We start from the raw sequence: 16,523 nt of genomic DNA, 5'->3' as shown, positions 1-16,523 counted from the left end.
TTGTAACATGTTGTTTTAAAAAGTACTATATAAATAAAGCTTTACTTACTTACTTTAATGTCTTCATACTCCAGTTTGGGCGATTGAGTGTCCTTCTCAGATGTCCAGTCTTGAAATGCTGTCCAAAATGTCCTGGTGTATGAGCAGTCAATCTATATTTTTAAAGTACATTACCTCTAGTGTCCAGCACAAGTTTTATTTTTTAGAAAAATGGTTTAAAAATACTTAGATGACATTATATTCAGCATACATGTATGTTTGCATTCTTTGCCCATCAGTGCAATTCAAAGCATAACTTTTATCCTGTTCTATTGGACCTATATTATACTGATGATCATTTGAAAGGTCCATTTAAAAACCTTTTGCTACTCTTTTTACAGTGGTTACAAATATCTAATGAACTGAAAGGAAATCTGTTAAAAATGTATATTAAATTAGTTTGAAACCATGGCTTTTGAAACCATGTCAGATGTTTGAAGGGACTATCTTTATTCTGTTGTTTTTATTTGGTAGTGGTTTATTGTTCTTATTTATCTATTTTATTTATTTATTTTGTTGTTTTTAATTGTATGGCTTTTTAATCTATTCTTGTATTTCATTCTTTTTATTTGGGTTTTATTTATTCTTCTGTATAGATTTTTTTTTTTTTTTTTTTTGTACAGTTTGAATGTCTTTAAATTTATTCTGTATTTTATTCTTCTATTTTGGTTTTATTTATTCTTCTGTACAGCACTTTGGTCCACTGCAGTTGTTTTAAAGTGCTTTACAAATAAAGTTGGATTGGATTGGATAGTTTATGAAGGTATTTGACTTTGTAGATATTATATATGCAATGTATATAATAAATATGCAAAATAAACCATTGAAACTTGTAATTCTTCTCCCTTGTCCATCCGTTACCCCAACACTTAGTAAAACTCTTGCCATTTTATGCCCTTATATATTGAAAAAATACAAACAGTTGTGCAAAATAGACACCCTAGAAGACCAACAGTAAAGATTTGATAGTTTTATATAAATTGGAACCACACTTTCAGGCAGGTTTTATAAAGTGGTCAGAAACAGATGATCATTTTCTGTCCATCTGTTACTGAAGGGTTTTTACTATTTTTAAGCCAGAAAATGAGGTTAAAACATTTTTTTTCAATCACACATCTAAAAGTGCTCATTATTCCCTGCAAAATGACGTATCATTCGTCTTTCTACCATAAATAGTTGTGAAAAGACAAATGAAAATGTAGTAAGACTGTCCATCCGGCACCACTTTTCCAGCCCCATATACAACAAAACCATGGAATAAAAAATGTTAGTTTTCCCTGTAACTGTCTCATACATTATGGCCTGATGGATATAAACAAACAAACAAAAAAAAATTAAAATGAACCAAAGCTACAAACTTTATACTTGCATAGATTTGTACAGTAAATTTAAGCACAAATTAAACTTATCATAACATTTTATTAATTGAAAAAAAAAAAAAAAGCTTATTTGTATATTATTTAAATGATTGTATTTCTGCTTCTCCTACATTTCAGCAAAAATTGTCGTTTTCATTCACTCCAAGTAGATATATTTGTTACATTTCTTTACATTTACTTATCATTTAGACCTATACTCTAATCTACCCTGTACTGTAAAAAGTAGCCTAAAACTAAAACTACTTTAGCAACTTTAGAACTTTTTCCACCACCGTTTAAAATAGTGTTTCCCAAAATTTTTTTTTCTATGGATCCACTTGTGACACAAATATATGACAGTAAGACAGGTGAGTATGTGCATAAATGATAAATGATCCTGACATATTTTAGACCGTTTTGTCCCCCACTTGTAATATTATCTAAAACTGGTAAAGCAGCCATTTTAAAGACATATATTTTGGAAATCTCAGCATTGTTTTATACATTTTTTTGCACAAACATACAACCACATACATACACACACACACACACACACATTTTCTCTCTCTCTTTATATATATATATATATATATATATATATATATATATATATATATATATATATATATATATATATATATATACACTAGTCAAGATTTGCTAGGGATCAGTTTTATATTTGCACAATAATTGATGTTGTATAATATTTTGGGTGACTTCATATATTATGTGTGTACTTTGGCTAGTCATGTAAAGCAGAATGGACCAAAAGGTAAAAAAACATACATTTTTATTGCACTTTCAGGCAAAAGGGTGATACAACCCTAGAAATTAGAGTTCACAGCAATTACTCTTCCAATTCTGTTTTCACTGAAACCACTCAGAATGTTCTGAAACACATACGGTGTGATGTCAATAATGTGTGTGGCCACCATCCGCATCCGTAGACTGCACTCCACTGGGAAAATAAACTGTCAAGTTTCCACAATTACACCCCCGAATATAGCAAAGTTATAGTCCTGATCCCTATCAAATGTTGACTAGAGTATATATATATATATATATATATATATATATATATATATATATATATATATATATATATATATATATATATATATATATATGTGTGTGTGTGTATATATATATATAGTCGTGGAAAAAATGATTAGACCACCCTTGTTTTCTTCAATTCCTTGTTCATTTTAATGCCTGGTTCAACTAAAAGTCCATTTGTTTGGACAAATATTATAATAACGACAAAAGTAGCTCATAGCAGTTTAATTTCAGAGCTGATCTCTATCCATGTAACATGTTTTCTTGATAATAACCAAAATCACTTCAGTTCTTCCATCAGTATCTATGTCACTGTACTGACAAAAACAGTGCTTTTAGTCGTTCCACGTTTTCTTTTGTGTTTTAGTCACATGAAACACACAGGAGTTAGGACTGGATTGGATAACCATTGTTTTTGATGACTTTTGATGGTCTAGTATTTTTTTCTGCGACTGTGTATAAAAATTAATATAATATATATTGAAAATATGATAATGAGACCAAGTAAATGTCTTTAGGAGGAGTTCCTACAGTCTCGTTTTTTTTCCACTGCTGCTTCTTTTTGAAAGTTTATGGAAATGCTCATATTTTTCAATGACCCAAACAATATCTCCAACTCTTTGTTAATGGCCATTTAAAACACACTGGTTTTATTAATACTGTTTTATTAATGTTATTTCAACTTGTTTATTTTAAGTTGAACTGGCACATAGTCGGTTACAACATATTCTGAGTTTGAAATTCAAATAGAGGGAAATTTTATCATGAAATTTCACTAAAATTCAACCATTAGATCATGATACACTGTGAAGCTTCTAAACAGTCGACTGTACATAAACGAGCCCCATCTTCAGCATTAAAGACCACATACTTCTTACATACCTCTTTGATGCTAATAATTTTGCCCTTTGTGTAAGATTTCAGATGCAGGATTCTCCAGAACAATCATTTTGTCACCATTTTCCTGATAGTTTGACTTTTTTCTCCAGTACAATTATAGGCTGCAGTGTGAAAACTATTTTTCTCCCCTGCTAGATTTGAAGGACAAGTTTTCTTTACAGGGGTGAACGTATTTCCCATGATACCATCTTAAGTTACGACCGTAAACTGACACCGCCTCCGCCTCCAAGGGGCTCGGGTCATATCTGAAGTGGTAGCCTAGACAACAGCAGGGGCTTCCACTGACCTTTGACCCACCCTCTGGAGATAATTCTCCAGGGATTAGCTCATTTATTCTCTGCTGTCTTTTTTGCCTCCGTCACACTAAGTCTCTTCATGGTTTTCTAGTTCACAGCGTACTATGTTCACATTCTTGCAACAGTACTACAGGTCTAACCTTTCCACATTCTCTATATTTAAATCTTCATTTTCCGTCTGGTCTTTTCTCTTGAATCAGAAGTACAGAGGGCAAACCCCCGCTCTTCCTTGATGAACATCAAAAGGTTGCACGGAGAGATAGTGGTGGTGAAAACCTCCTGACTATTACACAACCAACAGATAACTGCTGAGTGATAAAGGAAACAACAAAGTGTGGTGTTTATCCTGCTCTGATTATTACCTCTGATCATGTTATCACAAAGAAGAAGATAATGAAGAAAACAGATGAGCACCATCTATTCCCAAAATCGGTTATTTTTATTTGTTAAAACAACCTCAGTTTGGACAGTGTGTAGACAAGATGAGACAGATGCTCTAAATGTATAAAAATAACATAAATATGTTTTTGTACAAGGTATACACAATCATAAGTTAAAAATGGGAGCGGATTACATTCTATGTACAACTGGCAAAGGACTCACACCCTGAGATTTGGATTGTAAACATGATAAGCGTCCCAATATGGGAGAGCATGACATGAGAGGCTTCACTTTTCTTCTGGCACATTAAAAGAGAACGTGCAGATACTGCATACCATCGCACAGTCGTGTTGTACCGAGCATTAAACGCCGCTGTTGCATGCAGTAAATACAACAGGGAATGAGAGACCGCTGAACTACATGAAACATGAACATGGAGAGCGTCGTCCGATGATCTTCTGCTCTCAAATCTTCAAATCCTCAGAGAGCTTTGAAGGCAGAGCGTCGCGAAAACACTCAAATAAAGTCGCTTTTATCTGCGACTTCTGCTGTGTGTTCACCCCGTCTGCCACCTACCACACTGCTCGACTTTACTCCTTATCTGTAAAATGTCTCACGCACCTTTTAAAATGCAGTTTAACACCAATAAAGTGTGAATGAAATGTGCTTCAAAAGCCCAATAAATGTGAAACAGTCACTGCGGGCGATGGAGCAGACTGCAGTCTTTCTGGAGAAGTGACTTTTCACAAAGACGCAGAGGCTTTCCCCGTCGTTCAGTTGAAGGGTGTGAAGTGAGACTGCTGTTTGAGGCATTCCTCAGAATCGCTGCCCTCGTCACAGTCCTCGTCGTCGTCGTCCTCGCTGTCGGACTCCTCGTAGAAGCTGATGGTCGCTTGGATGGGGAAGTTTCTCAGCAGGGCCTCTCCATCGCTGTACAGATAGTCGAAGGACTTGGATTTAGGCCAGAACAGTCTGTTTGTCAAGAGAAAGAGAAGACATGTTCAGAGTGCTGTTAATCACAGCAGACAAAGTTTGATTACACTTGAGGAATCATGAAGTTTCAAAAAATAACTGAGCTTAAAGGTGTATGGGTGAAAAAGACAAATGAAGTCTTCTGCAACTTTGGAGACAATAAAATACTTCAATAAGCAGTAAACAAAGCTCAAGAGTCTGGTGGAGCGATTACTTTAACTCTAAAACAATGAGCCATTCAAATGCAGTCATACACCAAAAAAAGAAAAAGTACTTATGGATGTTATAGAGCAAATCAAACGAAGGTGAACATCAGTGTCAAAAATTAAAGTTTCTTCTATCATTTCTCAAATAGGCTCATTTTTTAGCTTAAGAACTCTATTTTATGGAACTGTTCACAAAATTTCAGTACCACTCAGGAAAAAAAAGATATAACTGATAATGTTATAAAGTTATACTTCTGACATATATGTAAATGCACTATTAACTATAATAATAATAATATTAGTTCAGACTCATATATGTAAATGCACTATTAACTATAATAATAATATTAGTTCAGACTCATATATGTAAATGCACTATTAACTATAATAATAATATTTGTTCTAGACTCATATATGTAAATGCACTATTAACTATAATAATAATATTAGTTCAGACTCATATATGTAAATGCACTATTAACTATAATAATAATATTAGTTCAGACTCATATATGTAAATGCACTATTAACTTTAATAATAATATTAGTTCAGACTCATATATGTAAATGCACTATTAACTATAATAATAATATTAGTTCAGACTCATATATGTAAATGCACTATTAACTATAATAATAATATTAGTTCAGACTCATATATGTAAATGCACTATTAACTTTAATAATAATATTTGTTCTAGACTCATATATGTAAATGCACTATTAACTATAATAATAATATTAGTTCAGACTCATATATGTAAATGCACTATTAACTATAATAATAATATTAGTTCAGACTCATATATGTAAATGCACTATTAACTTTAATAATAATATTTGTTCTAGACTCATATATGTAAATGCACTATTAACTATAATAATAATAATAATAATAATATCAGAAGTCAGAGTCAGAACCTGACACAGAGAAGCTGCGTTCAGCTTCTATGCTCCACATGTCTGGAACAAACTCCCAGAAAACCTCAGATCAGCTGAAACACTCTTAAAACACACACTTAAATCCAGGTTAAAGACCCACCTGTTCTCAGCTGCATTTGAATAGAGTTTTTATTCATCAGCTCAGATCTGCACTGTTCTTTTTAAGCTAAAGGTTTTTATCTGTTTTATCTGCTTGTCTGTTTTATCTGTTTATCTGTTTTAGCTATTTATCTGATTTTTGTTTGTTTGTTTGTTTTTCTCATTCCTTCTGCTGTAATGCTTTTAATGTTTTATGTAAAGCACTTTGAATTGTCTTGTACATGAAATGTGCTATAGAAATAAACCTGCCTTGCCTTGCCTAATATTTGTTCAGACTCATGTATGTAAATGCCCAGGTCCCAGTTCCCACCTGTCCCCCTGTCCCAACAGATTTGTGTTCATCCAAACTGATCATTTCCACATTTTGATCCAATATTGATCCCAGTTGTAGTTTTTCCATCACAGCTACAGTCCTGTGTTTCATTTCAGATCCATTTACGATGAGAACCACAGGTTTTGGACATTTGAATAAAGTCAATAAAATGATGGTCATTTTCAGTCCCGGTGTCACGCAGCAGGAATTTCAGTATTTTAACCCATAAATGTTCTTTCTGTCAGTTGTCCCATGTGTCATGTGACAGTACTGACTCAGACCTGTTCATACATGGATTAAACAGATCAGTTATTGAGTTTAAACACAGACACTATTGAACAGGACATGGGTCCATGTGGCACCGCTGGATCTGGACCATATGCAATATTAAATGTTTACAAAGTTTATAAACTGAAGATAACATTTGAGAACGCAGAAGGCTGAACATGTGTATAAAATCAGCCATTTTAGTGTTGAAATTGAACTGAACTGAAAGTGCTGAAAATAGAGTAATTTTAGTTGTGACTGTTATGACAGTTTGATAGTTAGCACAGCTCTGAATAATTTGAACTTGGCTTAATTTATGGTATGTTTGGTATTCACCACAGTTGGGCATTGCAACTGATTTCCTGGATTGATTCAATGCTGATTCATAACTTCTAATTAAAGTCATTATCAGTTAGAATAGGGATACTTCAACTTCAGTTCAGTTTTGTTGCAGGAGATTGTCAAAGAACTAATGCGGTCACTTCTACAGGGAACCATCTTTTAACAACAATAATGGAACAACATGCAAATGGTTGGGATCAGCCTCCAGCCAACTGAAAGTCCCTGAAAGAACAGCAGGTTTTCCATAAGGATCTCAGTAAACATCTAGGATTTGTGTAGGTAAATGCTTTTTAAATGCGATCTTTGGTTGTGGGACAGCAGTTTGCACTAGTTCAGTCTGAAAAGGAGTAGAAATAAAGAATGTTGGTGGAGACTGACCTGACAGGGTGCTGAAAGGCCTGTGGTTTTCCATCTGATGAGAAGCAGCCAGGCACTGTGGGTCTGGAATAAGGCTGAAGAGAGAGAACAGAGAGGTGAAGAAAACACAATAGAATAACCTGGACTCTGTTAAGTTTGTACTTTTCTCCCCACAGAACAATTCCTTAAACTTACACAATGTGCGTTTTTCCCTTGCCTATAATGTATTTGTATAAAAACAGGGATAAAAACACTCAAATTAAATAAAATGAACACATCAAATGTTGTCATACTCCCTCCTCCATACTGACTCTGCAAAACCAGCTGTAACCTGCAGAGAACGCCTCTCACAGACGCTACGCCCAGCTCATTTTCACCACACTGTTTCAGAAATGTTCTCATCTAAACACCTCCACTAACACCTTTAAAATGTGACTGTTAAGGCCTTAAATGGCAGTCAGATGGCAGCCGGAGTAAACAGATCATATGGGGCGAGCTGGCACCTTGATCGCCACGTGAAGGCCGTAACGAGGTGTGTGCTCTCCAGAGGGACTGTGGGAATTTCCCGCTTTCCGTGAAAACCCCAGAGGTGTTCGTTTTGGCATCTCAAAAGCAGGAAGCAATTCAGCTGTCGGGGAGGGGAGTGGCGCCGTTCTCACTCAATACTTCTAGTGCGAGTCAAAATAGGACAACAGCCCCGCAGACTCCTTGTTAAATCTGCAAAGGTCCAGTTTAAAATAGAAACGTCCACTTGCCAACAAGACCAGGGATGAAAATTAACTGTCATTTGGCTGCAGACTTGTGTTAAGTTCCCACCCTGGTGTCACTCTGTACGTGTTAGCTTCCTGGGAGCATTATCAGGGCTTGGCATGGAGAATGTTCGCCATATGGCCGTGTGTCCCGATGTGTATTATCTCCTCTAGTCACATCCGCTTGTTTGGATAAGCCAGCAACAAATCTTAAAGCTTAATAACACGCTTGTTCTTGTTCTAACTCTTATATTTCATGAGCGTCTCAAAATGCAGCCTATTGTTCACATTTTAATCACAGAAGGCAATTTCAGCTACGCAGCACACAAAAAAAATGTGTTAAAAGTGAATGTATTCTTTGAGGAAGGCGCTGACAGGCTGGTGTGAGAGGAAACTACTTGACACTAACACCTTCTTCAGCTGCCCTGTGGCAATTGATGGGTTCCACATGACTGACTGAGACAGCAAAGGGGCTTTCCTACTCCACGGACTTAACAAGAAAGGCACTAGGAAACAATTTGCCCAGACAAACTGCTAAAATACTTTGTGTCACTTAGTAACTCAGGATATTTTGAGACCTGAGACTACAAAACCGCAAGTGAATCAGCTTTTTTTTTATATAAAAAAACAACAAAACAAACAAACTCCAAAACAAACAAAAAGCATAGGTGTTGGAACCTACACAGGACAGTTTGCTTCGGGAGCATCGTCCTGACCCCTCCCTGGTACTGCTGGGTAACCATGGTCTCCACAGTGAGGTCTGGCTGCAGGAAGAAAAGGAGGAAACACAAGAGAAAGACTGATGAGAGCAGAAACAAACAGGGCATTTACAGCCCACTTTAACGTGGCTCATTAAATACACTAAAATAGGTCCACTCAGAGTCATAATCTGCAGTAAAACACATTCACAGCCACATTAAAAATAAAGAGACGTTCAACACATCTAAACATGCTGCTGCTGAAAATCTGTCTGTATACAAGTAACTACATGTTACTGCAAAACAGTGACAGATATAGTGTGTGTCTGTGTAGATAGATAGATAGATAGATAGATAGATAGATAGATAGATAGATAGATAGATAGATAGATAGATAGATAGATAGATAGATAGATAGACTAAAATTGGTCCACTCAGAGTCACAATCCGCAGTAAAACACATTCACAGCTACATTAAAAATAAAGAGACATTCGACACATCTAAACATGCTCCTGTTGAAAATCTGTCTGTGTACAAGTAACCACATGTTACTGTTGAGGATTTAAAACCTTGCATAAACCAAAAATGTGAATATTAGCAGAATAATTAAAAAGTGTCAGCTAGAAAACCAGCAGCTAGCTGTCAGACAGATGTAGTGCAGTATAAAGTACATTTACCTCTGAGATGGAGTTTAGTAGAAGTATATAGTAGCAAAATTTTAACAGATATAGTGTGTGTGTATAGATAGATAGATAGATAGATAGATAGATAGATAGATAGATAGATAGATAGATAGAGACCCATATATGCAGCTGATTTTTTCCCTCCATTAAACAGTGAATGTGTGAAAAACAGTGAATATTTGTGGAAAAAATGTTTATTGTTTCAGTTGTATAACTCTTGTCAGACTTGTTTTTCTCTTTCAAGTCAAAAATTGGCTTTATATTTAAGTAACTTTAATAGCCTAGTTGAGTACTGTTCTTTTTTTTTTTTAAGCACTGTTTGGTAAGCAGGCTAATGCTGAATACTGCTATGTATAAATGTGGCGATAGATAGATAGATAGATAGATAGATAGATAGATAGATAGATAGATAGATAGATAGATAGATAGATAAGTGTTTAAAGTACATTTACCTCTAAGATGTAGTTTAGTAGAAGTATACAGTAGCAAAACGTTGCAGTACGCAAGTAAAATAAAAGTATCTGAAAACTGTACATGAAGAACTGCAGTATTTCAGTAGAAGTACCTAGTTGTTTGTACATTCCACCAGGGTAAAATATGACCGGTACAACTGTCGCTAACCACTGCATAGTGTCGCCTAGCAACCGTTTGGACTAGCTAGCTTGGTACGGTCCGTGTTGGTCTGAATTAAATAGCAAAAAAAAATTTAGCATTACAATAAAACATAAACAGCAAACAGTTCCTCCACATTCACATAGACAGTCCTGTGCATGTCCTGAGCCGCTAAAACGCAGCCGGTGCTCAGTGTCAGACCGGTGCTTACCTGCTGTTCGTGCCGGGGCTGCGGTTCATTGTGACCGGCCGCAACCACGGAGCTGCGGCCAAGGCAGGCTGCTTAGCAACCAGGCACACGGAGCTCATGTTCAGGCCGCTTCTGTAGGTCCTCCAAAAACAGACAAACTGTGACGCTTTAAACAAACAGGCTTGTGGGGTTGTCCCAATGCGGCAGCCGTGTTTCTGTGTGTGGAGGAGCGGCTGTAGTGGTGGTTGTTGTCCGCCAGGCTGAGGAGGAGACGGGCTGTACTGGAGCAGGGATGACAGGGGTTTATAAAGCCCCGAGCTCCGAGGGGAGGGGGCGTGGCTGTGCGCGCGCTGGTGTGCAGGGGAGGGGGCGTGGCTCTGTGCGCGCTGGTGTGCAGGGGGAGTTTCTTTTTTATTTCTCATTTTTATTTACATCTTTAACCCTTTCATGCATGAATTATGAGAGCCTTAATAAAGACTTTTTTTGCTGAGTGTTTTTATTCCTTTAGGCATGAAAAAAAAAAAAAAAAAAACTGACATGTTTTTATGAACCCCTTTTTCATGGAGTTGCAAAAATGTCCTTTCAGCTGGACACCATGCATTTAATTTTTGAAGAGAAGAAACGTATTTACTGATATACTGTGTGAAAACTATGAAATAAAAACATTTTTAATGCAGCTAATCTGATGTTTTCTCACATTTGAACATACTCTAATACTGGTCATTACTCACTCCATGGAGATAATATGAAAAAAAAAAAAAAAAGAAACCAATTGTTTAAAGAAAAACCCCCAAAAACTGTTAATTGCAGTCTAACAATAACAAGCAATTGATTTACACTCAAACATCTTAGTGCAGATCAAGTTTATGAAGAACAGTAAAGTTACAGTAATTATATAAATGTCAGTGTATGGGATGATGCATGAGCGTCCACTGTGTTGGTTGATATGGAACTAAAACAATAAAATCCATGAATACACAAGAGAACAGCTGGAGAAGAACGGTCCACTGTAGTGACCACTATGCATGAAAGGGTTAAATGTACAAAACTCTCGATGGCAGACATACAAATTATGTTGTACACACATTGAACTATGCAGGATAATAGAAAAACAGAAAAAAGGAACTAGCAAGGATACTTATTTACTAATTAAATATGCATGCCACTGAATGAGGGAGAAATGAAAATACACAAAAGTATATGTTATTAAAGTTATAGATATTTAGACGCGTCTTCACATAAGAGGGTTATATTTTCGTTTGAGTCCTTTAGGAGTGGCAAAGACAAAAACAAGGCTCTTGGCTCAATTTTCAACACACTACAGGATGGATGTGGTGGAGGAGTAGTGGGGGTAGTGCGGCCAAATGATCTAACCCCCCCCCCATGACAAATGATGACTGATGGCTGACTTCTCAACTGAATGTCCTCAGTTTTAAGACCATACATGAGCAGAAGGTCAATGTAAAGAAGGGGAAGAAATTACAGGTTGGCCTGAGCTGAAGATTATTTTGTTTTATTTTATTTTATTTTATTTTATTCTATTTTATACACCTAAAGGTATCTACTAGGTATCACATTTTACCTCAAGTAAATTAGGTCTACCTTCAGTTATTCTGCAAATACGTATGCAAACTGTACACAGGCCCATATATGCCATGGATTGTTTTCCCCCATTAAACAGTGAATGTGTAAAAAACAGAGAATATTTGTGAAAAACTGTTTATTGGTTTAGTTGTACAACTCCTGGCAGACTTGTTTTTCTCTTTCATGTCAAAAATGGCTGTATATTTAAATAACTGCAGTAGCCTAGTTGAGTACTGTTTTTTTGTTTGTTTTTTTGCACTGTTTAATAAGCAGGCTAATGCTGAATACTGGTATATATATAATAAATGTGTAGATAGATAGATAGATAGATAGATAGATAGATAGATAGATAGATAGATAGATAGATAGATAGATAGATAGATAGATAGATAGATGGTAAATTTCATTCTTTCCAGGGCTGGTTCTCCTCTTACAGAAGGCCCATGGGGCTGTTGTTCTAATCTCTCCCTCATTTTCTGCTCTTAATTACTTTACTGTTGCTCCCTGCTGTCTTTCTCACAGATGGTGTCTAACTTTTCTCCTCCTTGTTTTTTCAGACAACCCTGCGGTTTGAGATTTCTCACCACCCCGCTGTGCCTTTTGTTTAGTTTGATTGAGTTGGAACAAGACAGGAGGCTTCAGGGTGAGCTGACCTTCTGTAGGAGGACACAAAAAACTGTTCAATACAAGAGGTGTTCTTCATAGTCAGACCTGTGTTATGGAAAAAATATTACTCTACTAATTCGTCTATAATAATGAAGGATAAAATCAAACGTTCAGTGTCAAAGAAATCCCTTTATTTGGAGCTCCATAGAAAGAGATCCCCCTCAGACGAAGACTGAGACGGTCTGAACCCAAAAATACAAATCACCCTGTAGTCTTCTGTGTCCCATGAGAAAATTATGATGTGTGGAAAGTGTTTTGGTTAGTGTCAGGAACTTAAAGATCAGACCCCTGTGAGAAATGTTGGTTTGGTCTTCTACTGTGGACACAACACAAAAGAGGTCCAAACTGCTCTAGAATACACAGTGACATGAATGTATCTGAAATAGAGTTAGAAGCCTATATGATATATGAAATATATATGAATATATATGGATATAAGTAATATTTCCATTACACCTGAATCATGTTATAATCAACCTTAGACCACTGCGGTTTGTGTTGTGTGTCTGCAGGGTTTTATGTCATTCACACCATAATCACATGATATAGATAGATAGATAGATAGATAGATAGATAGATAGATAGATAGATAGATAGATAGATAGATAGATAGATAGATAGATAGATAGATAGATAGATAGATAGATAGGAGTAGAAGTATTTATATGTTGTGACCTCCTTCCATCACACACAACTCAAACTACAAAAGCACTCAGAGAGCGCAGACCTCCGCCAAGGCAGATCCCCCTGCCCCCATCACCACCAAAATTTAATCATTTCTTCCCTGTGCCAGTATCAACATTTCCTGAAAATTTCATTAAATTCCGTCCATGACTTTTTGAGTTATCTTGCTAACAAACAAACAAACAAACAAACAAACAAACAAACAAGCAAAGCAAAGCGATCACAACACCTCCTGGCGGAGGTAATGAATTGGTTTAAATAAAGACCATAACTGGTATTTCTTTCTTTAAACCCTGGATTTTCCTCATTCTTACATTTATTTAAAAATTGCTTTTTTTTTTATATTCGGTTAAACTGACGCATGTTTTCATTTTGCTTTCATTCATCGGTTCCATTATTTAACCCTCGGCCTTTTAACAGCTGTTCTGACACAGTGCATTAGTAAATCCAGTTTCCCTCTTCAGTTCTGTCCTCCTTCTGTCTCTGAGAACTGTTTCACTGTTTCAACCACAAATGTGTGTTAAATGTTCATAAAGGAACAAAATGAAAAATTAAATATTCCCAACCAAAACTTGAAGAACTTTGAACCATGTGGTCGAGCACAGTATTGAATATGTTCCACTGATTTTACTAAAATGGATAAAATCACCGAAAGCCTCAACAATTAAATCATCAATCAACCAATCAATCATAAATCAATCACTACAACTACATTTCGTTGCATTGACGCTCGAAAACCCCTTTTAAAAAATAAATAATTTGTCACATATAGAAAACGCTGTGTGTGTACAGTTAAAACGTGTTTTATAAAACAGTAGTATCTTTTTGTTGTTTTCTTCTTCAGTCTGTGTTTGGCGTGTGCAGCCCGTTACAGGGTGTGAGGATCCTCACCGGCCGTCTGCTCTAATGCTCCATAATGTCCCCTAATGGCCTTTTCATTTGGGATCAACAGGCCTGTGGGGGCCCGGCAGGAGACCCCCACCCCCCCACCCCCCCCGCTGGGACACACGGAGTGATGGAACTGCGCAAAAGGCACAAATGGGCCTGCATGGTCTAATGAAGACACAGAGCCTGCAGGAACCGGCATCTGCTGCAGACCCGGACCATGAGCCAGACCTGCTGGTGGGGGGCTCTGCTGGAGACCCGGACCCTGATCCAGACTGATCCAGACCTGCCGGGTGGGGCCGTGCACGGCGGAGGCACGGGGGGGGGGGGTTCCACCACGGGCCAACTGCACTGGAACTATGAGCTAAAGAATAGATATGAGAGGAAGGGTTCAAATATGTGCAAATCACATTCAGTCCGTCAGGAATGTTCCACAACAACTTAAACCAGGGGGGTCAAACATGCGGCCCGCGGGCCAAAAGCAGTTCGCCAAAGGTTCCACTCCGTCCGTGGGGTGAATTTGCAAAGCACAAAACTTCCACTGAAGGTGTTAACAGTCAAGTGTCCAGCCTGTTTTAGTTCAGGTTCCACATACACACCAATGCGATCTAGTAAAATAATATCATCATCTGTAAATAACTGACAACTACAAATGTTCTGGCATCCAGGTCAGTCTGGGGTCTTCATGGGCTGCTTTCATTTCATACCATCTGTGTCTTTGTTTAATGAGGTGGATAAGTCATAAGAAATTTCAATATTTGTCTATTAAACTATCAGTTTAATAGTTAGTAAAGCATAAAAGAGAAGATGGTATTAACTGTCTTCCCTCAAGCTTTTTTTTTTTTAATTACCTCCGCCAAGGAGGTTATGTTTTTGCCAGGGTTTGTTTGTTTGTCTGTCTGTTTGTTTGTCTGTCTGTTAGTGTGCAACATAACTCAAAAAGTTATGGACAGATTTGGATGAAATTTTCAGGGTTTGTTGGAAATGGGATAAGGAAGAAATGATTAAATTTTGGTGGTGATCGGGGGTGGGGGGGCCCACGGGAGGGGCGCAGACCAGAAAATTTCATCAAAATCTGTCCATAACTTTTTGAGTTATGTTGCACACTAACGGACAGACAAACAGACAGACAGACAGACAGACAGACAGACAGACAGACAGACCCTGGCAAAAACATAACCTCCTTGGCGTGGGGGGGCCCACGGGGGGGGCCACTGATCAGCCTTGGCGGAGGTCTGCGCTCTCCGAGTGTCATACCTGCAGCCAGACGACAGTCTGGTTTTGTCTGTCTTTTATGTTTTGTCTGTCACTTCCTGTTTTATTTTGTTAAGTTTCCCCTCATGTGTCTTGTCTGTCGTCTTTACTTCCTTTTCCTTGATCATGCTCACCTTTCCCCTGATTACCTGTCTCCGCCCTAATTTGTGCCACCTGTGTCTAGTTGTCTTCTCTCCCTTTTGTGTATTTAAACCCTGTCTCTTCCCCCTGTCAGACGCCAGTTTGTAACTCTCGCAGTTCTTACCAGCGTTTTGACCTCGTCTGTTCGTTTGTCTGCCTGTTTTGACCCGTTTTTGGATTCCTCGGTTTTTTGCCTACTGCCTGCTCCCTGTCGGTTTTGTCTGCCTCATCTGACTCCCTGGTTTTGATCTTCTCGCCCTGACTACTGGTACGTGAGTTTTGCCTTGTCCTTATGTCCTGTCGCCTGATTAATAGCCTGCCTGTGCATGACCTGTTTCCGTCCCTGACCTCCCTTTGCTTTTCCCTAGTCGGGAAAAATACCCCAAAGGCCGCTCGGGGAGACGGGCTGTCGCCCTCGATCCGGAGGACGAATCAGAGGAGGAAATCCCCAACCTTTATCCTCAAGATTCTGTCACTGATATTATTATTATTGTTACACCTGTGTGTAATTAATAAATCTTTTGAACCTTATTTTTTGTGTCCGAGTTCTGCATTTGGATTCAGTGCCTGTACTAACGTTATCACAGTACAAACTGGCCAAAATATGAATCCAGCAGAACTCACTCAGGTCAAGGAGGCTATCCAGTCCCAGGGGCACAGGCTGGGTGGACATGAACAGGCTCTCCACACCCTCCTCGACAAAATGAACCAGCTCACCACTCAGGTAGCCTTACTCACCAGTACCCAAGCTGCGGGTGCAGCTGTGTCAGGTGAGATTCAGGCCATCCGGGTCGCTGATCAGGAGTCAGTTTGGCAGTCAGAGGAACCTGAGGTCCGCTCTCCGTCCA

At 37.8% G+C, this 16,523-nt stretch overlaps 1 protein-coding gene across 2 annotated transcripts; it reads right to left on the bottom strand.

Annotated features, from left to right (window-relative positions):
• Positions 1–4,065: 4,065 nt before the first annotated feature.
• On the bottom strand, positions 4,066–10,725 carry LOC115433621 (protein ripply1-like). 2 transcript variants are annotated; one of them, XM_030155116.1, is made up of 4 exons: positions 10,483–10,725; positions 8,960–9,041; positions 7,550–7,623; positions 4,066–5,002 (listed from the first exon to the last, which is right to left on the bottom strand). In XM_030155116.1, the coding sequence occupies exons 1-4, from the start codon at positions 10,578–10,580 to the stop codon at positions 4,804–4,806; spliced, it is 453 nt and encodes a 150-aa protein (XP_030010976.1). In that variant the 5' UTR covers positions 10,581–10,725; the 3' UTR covers positions 4,066–4,803. The 2 variants fall into 2 exon arrangements, with proteins under 2 accessions (XP_030010976.1, XP_030010975.1); XM_030155115.1 differs by lacking the exon at positions 10,483–10,725 and having other exon boundaries at positions 8,960–9,268.
• Positions 10,726–16,523: the final 5,798 nt, after the last annotated feature.

Source organism: Sphaeramia orbicularis, chromosome 14, assembly GCF_902148855.1.
Source record: "Sphaeramia orbicularis chromosome 14, fSphaOr1.1, whole genome shotgun sequence".
In the NCBI taxonomy this organism is placed as follows: Eukaryota; Metazoa; Chordata; class Actinopteri; order Kurtiformes; family Apogonidae; genus Sphaeramia; species Sphaeramia orbicularis.
Note: the sequence above shows the minus strand (reverse complement) of the source record. Positions and strands in the feature narration are given on the sequence as shown.